The sequence below is a fragment of the Tasmannia lanceolata genome, unplaced genomic scaffold, assembly GCF_043159265.1.
Source record: "Tasmannia lanceolata isolate RefF3 unplaced genomic scaffold, GAP_Taslan_0.1 ptg000008l, whole genome shotgun sequence".
NCBI lineage: Eukaryota > Viridiplantae > Streptophyta > Magnoliopsida > Canellales > Winteraceae > Tasmannia > Tasmannia lanceolata.
Window position 1 is genome coordinate 4,409,717 of NW_027518685.1, and position 5,995 is coordinate 4,415,711.

The 5,995-nt window shown below is 42.6% G+C and overlaps 2 protein-coding genes across 2 annotated transcripts; one reads left to right on the plus strand and one right to left on the minus strand.

Annotated features, from left to right (window-relative positions):
- Positions 1–212: 212 nt before the first annotated feature.
- Positions 213–2,243, minus strand: LOC143882584 (flavonoid 3'-monooxygenase CYP75B137-like). Its single transcript, XM_077386052.1, has 2 exons — positions 1,190–2,243; positions 213–1,067 (listed from the first exon to the last, which is right to left on the minus strand). The coding sequence occupies exons 1-2, from the start codon at positions 2,129–2,131 to the stop codon at positions 435–437; spliced, it is 1,575 nt and encodes a 524-aa protein (XP_077242167.1). The 5' UTR covers positions 2,132–2,243; the 3' UTR covers positions 213–434.
- A 1,381-nt stretch (positions 2,244–3,624) lies between these two features.
- Positions 3,625–5,660, plus strand: LOC143882585 (flavonoid 3'-monooxygenase CYP75B137-like). Its single transcript, XM_077386053.1, has 2 exons — positions 3,625–4,748; positions 4,878–5,660. Exons 1-2 carry the CDS (start codon positions 3,792–3,794, stop codon positions 5,514–5,516), a joined length of 1,596 nt encoding a protein of 531 aa, XP_077242168.1. The 5' UTR covers positions 3,625–3,791; the 3' UTR covers positions 5,517–5,660.
- Positions 5,661–5,995: the final 335 nt, after the last annotated feature.

Genomic DNA, 5,995 nt, shown 5'->3' on the forward strand with positions numbered 1-5,995 from the left:
TCAAATAACATAAACGGTGCAAGGAAAAGTAAATTGACTATCCCTATGTAGAGGGTTGGGTTGGACAATCGTGGAGGAGGAAGTGTGGCAACAACGGGGTTTGCATCTTTATGACCCCCTAATCAGAAAGAGCAAGGGCGGTCCTCTCTAGGCCAATGAGATCCCTACACAAGCACAAGAATGCATAAAGATTGTAGAAACCTCTCGAAAGTGCAGCACATTTCAAAAATATAGTGTTCCTTTAGTTCATGTGGAAACAAAGTTAAGAGTTTCACACTTACAAAGAAAAGCAAGTAAAAAACAATTTATACAGTGTGGAGCCACTGTTTTACTTAAAAAAATGAAAGAATTACAAAGCATAAAAATGCCAAGGGCATAGCCAAATACATGAAAATAACACAATCTTATTAGAACCTTTATGCAAGATATCAACTTTAGATTTGAGTGTAGAGGTTTGGGTTAGATAATCGTGGAGTTGGTATGGCAACGACGGGGTTCCCTATCTTAATAACCCCACGGAATTGGTCAGAAAGATCAAGCGTGGTCCCCTCAGGTAATCGCCAATTGAAAGAATGCAGAAGTGAACCCAATACGTAAGTTAGTGACCGTTCGGCCAATGAAATCCCTGGACATATCCTCCTCCCTGACCCAAATGGAAAATAACGGAAATCATTGCCTCTGTAGTCCCATTTGTTGCCTGGAGTCAAGAACCTTGCTGGATCAAACTCTAAGGGATTCTCCCAAAGAGAAGGGTCTCTATGTATTGCCCATAGGTTGACGAAAACACCGGCATCCTTTGGGATGGTATAACCACCCACTACACATGATTCACTTGGAGTGTGAGGGATCAGGAACCCATTTGGCGGATGCAAACGGAGTGTTTCTTTAACCACCGCGTCTAAGTAATGCAATTTGCTTAAGTGGTAATCTTCTAGAATGTTATCCTTTCCCACCACCGCGTCTATTTCCTCCTGAACTTTCTTGATGGTCTCAGGCTTGTGAATCATCTCAGCCATTGCCCACTCTAATGTGGTTGAGCTTGTGTCGACTCCACCACCAACCAGATCCTGCACAAACAAAACAATCAAGCATAAGGTTGAGAAAAATGTGATAATGAATTGAAACAAATGATAAGTTACAATAAGAAGCCTACTTAAATAGTTCACAGTTATGCTTAGAAGAAAATTACCATCAATAGAGCCTTGATGTGGATCATGGTTAAGGGCGTTTTGGGATCTCCTTGCTCCTTAATCTTCAAAAGGATGTTGAGGAAATCCTTTCCATGTTTGCTTTTGCATTTCTCTTCTTCTACATCTTTATCCATTTTCAGCCGTTGATCTAGGATAGTATCAAAGATCCGATCAAACCACGACATCACATCCTTCAACTTACGCTCAACACCTTGTATATCGAACCTGGCCAGAGTGGGAAAAAGATCAGAGATATTGGGTTGTGCCAACAAACTCCCCATTGCTCCCATCGCATGTCGGAACTCTGAGGCAACACCAGTCTCTCCGTCACCCTTGATCGTGCTACCCCATAGAGTGCTCGTCATGCTGTTGAAGATTGTTTGAGTTAACTTCTCACCTATATCAATTGGGGTTTCCATTTTGGCATATAGGTCGCTTATTGTTCGGCGAACCTCTTGTCGTCGAAAGACACTGCTAGCTTCAAGACTGCCAGAATTGAGAAGCTCTTGGATGCAAACTCTGCGGAGCATACGCCAATTTGGACCATAGGGGCTCCACACGATGTCTGAGCCCCCATATGTGGCAACTAATGCTCCAGCCATTTTATCGTGGTTGGCAAAAATGGTGTCATGGTCTTTGAGGACCTCCTTCGCCATGGATGGAGAACCCAAGACAACCATGATCTTATTGCCAAGTCGGAGCTTGAAGATCGGGCCATAGATCCCAGATAATTTAGTGAAATAACGGTGGAGATCGGGTTCGAGGAACGGAAGGTTTCCAATCAATGGTAAGCCTCGTGGACCTGGTGGCAAAGGGGATGTTGTCCCCTTTCTCGACTTATTGATCATCCATGCTATCCAAGAAATAGTAATAACAGCAATGGAGAATATGAGGACTGCATCTTTCTCTTTGATCCCATTCCACAAAGATGAAGACGACATTTCTAAAGGATTTGAAACTCTACTTTGGTCTGTAAACTGGAATAGGATGCTATGGCAGTTCTTCAAAGAGAAACAGGACTAGAAGGGAGAAGATTGTGGATGGTTGCCTGAAAGTGTAGTCTGGTATTTATAGTGCTCTCCCCCCCCCCCCCCCCCCCCCCCCCCCAAAGATTTGAGCATCTGGGGATAGTCAATACAATAATGTATATTGCTATTCAACGAGTTGTGGCACTCATTTGACTAATGAGACGAGTAAAGGATATGTTCTGAAAAACAGAGTCAACAAATGGAATGCTGATCAAAGACTTGTTCCAAGAAAGCGCAAATAACATTTAGTATTCGGTCCTTTTCTTCCCAGGGCCATCCCTCTAGACTCTAGTGTATTGTTACTACTCTTTTTACACTAGATGGGGTGGCCTCAGAAAGAAAAGGGGTGAATTTTATCATTTCCCTTCGTATTATAAAAAGTCCTTCCTGCAAGACATTTACTGAGCCCCACTTCTGCTGAATTGTTTATTTTTGTATTCCTTTGTGATTAGGCATGTAATGTCCGTTCGAGATGGGACCATGATCATGTGGATTGCCTCGTTATGTTACTAGATCAATGGTCTTGATCTAACATACATGTCCCCCATGCATTACCCACGCGCGTCAAAACATGAGGTGTAAAATGGTGGGCCCCACTCTATGCAAGGACATGTTAGAAATCATGGGACCCTCCCATCTTCGATGCATGGGTTTAACATGAGCTGGTCGGACTCACCCTATCAAAACAATGGTGTAAAAAGGTGGGCCCACAGAAAGCATGGGTTTGGGTAGATGGTAAGTCTATTAAAACATGAGGTGTAAAATGATGGGGGGCATGGTTTTTAAATGATGGCCCTCGCCTCATCAAAACAAATATTGTAAAATGATGGCCCCACACATACTATACATGAGGTGAAAAAAATTATATAAAATAGAAAAAATTCCAATAAAAATTTCCATGAAATGAAAACGAATGACAAAGGAAAGAAACATTATTCTTGTTTAGGTCAAGTAACCGTGTGGAATTAGGCACCACCCTTATTGACTGGAATGATTAGGGAAATGATATATTCGCCCCCTTTTCTTCCCCGGCCACCTCCTTTAGTGTAATAAGAGTAGACATAAATACACAAGAGGGGAATGGCCCGGTGATGAAAATTGGCCCAATATATCATGGTTAAGGTGTCTTGGTCCCTTCCTCCTCCTTTCGAATAGAATTAAGTAAAGAAACCGTGTGATTGACTGGCAGTGTTCAAATTGGGGATTAAAAAAATGAATGAAGAAACATTCATGCCATATCTCCATTTTAGATGACACATTTTTTTGTCTTATATCGACTGTTGTAGAAAAAAATGTAGACTGTGACTCGGACTAGCCTACCACCATACCATGTTTTGCTTATACTCTTATACTCTCTTGAACAGGTCAAATTTATTATATTATTTGCACTTGCAGTCTCTTTACATGGACTGGTATTATAAATAGAGAGAGGAACCTCCTTCACAATCATCCTCAAAACTGGTTTTCCAGAATTTCATTGCTTTCACTTTACATAGGGAGTCACCTCTTTCACAATAGTCCCCAAAACTGTTTTTTCACAAGTTGCATTGCTTTCACTTTGTGAGTGAGAATTATGATTTCAAATCCTTCTCAAGCATGGTCATGGTTTCTGTACGGGAGGCAGCAAAAAGATGTGGTCCTCTTGTTTTCCATTGCAATTGTTGCGATTTCTTGGATCTCATGGGTGATCAAATCGAGGAAGGGGAAAACATCGCCCTTGCCGCCAGGCCCACGAGGCTTACCATTGATTGGTAACCTTCCATTCCTTGAGCCCGATCTCCATCGTTATTTCACTAAATTATCTGGGATCTATGGCCCCATCTTCAAGCTCCGACTCGGCAACAAGATCATGGTTGTGCTGGGTTCCCCAGCCATGGCAAAAGAGGTACTCAAAGACCATGACACCATTTTTGCCAACCACGATAAAATGGCTGGAGCATTAGTTGCCACATATGGAGGCTCAGACATCGTGTGGAGTCCCTATGGTCCAAATTGGCGTATGCTCCGAAGAGTTTGCATCCAAGAGCTTCTTAATTCCGGCAGCCTTGAAGCTAGCAGTGTCTTCAGAAGAAAGGAGGTTCGCCGGACAATAAGCGATCTATATGCCAAAATCGAAACTCCGGTGGATATTGGCGAAAAGTTAACTCAAACGATCTTTAACAGTATGACGAGCACTCTATGGGGTAGCACACTAAAGGGGGAAAGCGAGACTGGTGTAGCCTCAGAGTTCCGACATGCGATGGGAGCAATGGGGAGTCTGTTGGCACAACCCAATATCTCTGATCTTTTCCCCACTCTGGCCAGGTTCGATATACAAGGTGTTGAGCGTAAGTTGAAGGATGTGATGTCGTGGTTTGATCGGATCTTTGATAACATCCTAGATCAAAGGCTGAAAATGGATAAAGAGGTAGAAGAAGAGAAATGCAAAAGCACACACGGAAAGGATTTCCTCAACATCCTTTTGAAGATTAAGGAGCAAGGAGATCCCAAAACGCCCTTGACCATGACCCACATCAAGGCCCTCCTAATGGTAATTAATCGTCTTCTCCGCATAATTGTAATTTATTTAGTAGGCTTCTTGTAGCTAGTAATATATCATACCCTTCACATCATTGCCACATATTTCTAAACTTGATGTTTGAATGTTTTGTTGGTGTAGGATCTGGTAGGTGGTGGAGTTGACACGAGCTCAACCACATTAGAGTGGGCAATGGCCGAGATGATTCACAAGCCTGAGACCATTAAGAAAGTACAAGAGGAAATAGATGCGGTGGTGGGAAAGGATAGCATTCTAGAAGATTACCACTTGAGCAAATTGCATTATCTAGATGCGGTGGTGAAAGAAACACTCCGTTTGCATCCACCAAATGGGTTCTTGATCCCTCACACTCCAAGTGAATCATGCGTCGTGGGTGGTTACACCATTCCCAAGGATGCCGGAGTTTTTGTGAACCTATGGGCGATACATAGGGACCCTTCTCTTTGGGAGAATCCATTAGAGTTTGATCCGGCAAGGTTCTTAAATCCTGACAGCAAATGGGACTTCAGAGGCAATGATTTCCGATATTTTCCATTTGGGTCAGGGAGGAGGATATGTCCAGGGATCTCATTGGCAGAAAGGTCAATAACATACGTATTGGGTTCGCTTTTGCATTCTTTCAACTGGCGATTACCAGAGGGGACTACGCTTGATCTTTCTGACCAATTCCGTGGGGTTATAAAGATAGGAAACCCCGTCGTTGCCATACCCACTCCACGATTATCCAACCCAAACCTCTACACTCATATCTCAAATTGATATCTTGCATGAGGGTTCTAATAAGGTTGTGCTATTTTCCTGTATTTGGACATGCCCTTGTCATTTTTATGCCTTGTAATTCTTTCAATTTTTTTAATGAAATAGTGTCTCCTCACTATAAAAACTGCTTTATGATTGGAAAATGATTTTGAGACCGAGAGTACGACCGGGCAGCGGACCTACAATGAGAATGTGCCATGTGTACAAATAAAATTTACTTTTTTGTTGATTTTCCTAAAAATAAAGGGTGGGTTACGTCACTTGTGATATTGTGGCAAGTTCCAATTCGTTCGTCCCCTAATTGGTCGTACTCTTGGTCTCCCTAGCATTGCTCAATGCGATGCACTTTCAAGAGGGTTTTTTTTTTTTCTTTTTTTGAAATGATAATTAATGCTGCAAATGAACCGAGCCGACTCGCGAACATGTTTGGGTTCGGCTCGTTAAAAGCTCAGCTCGGAGTCGTTCGTTTACTAAACGGG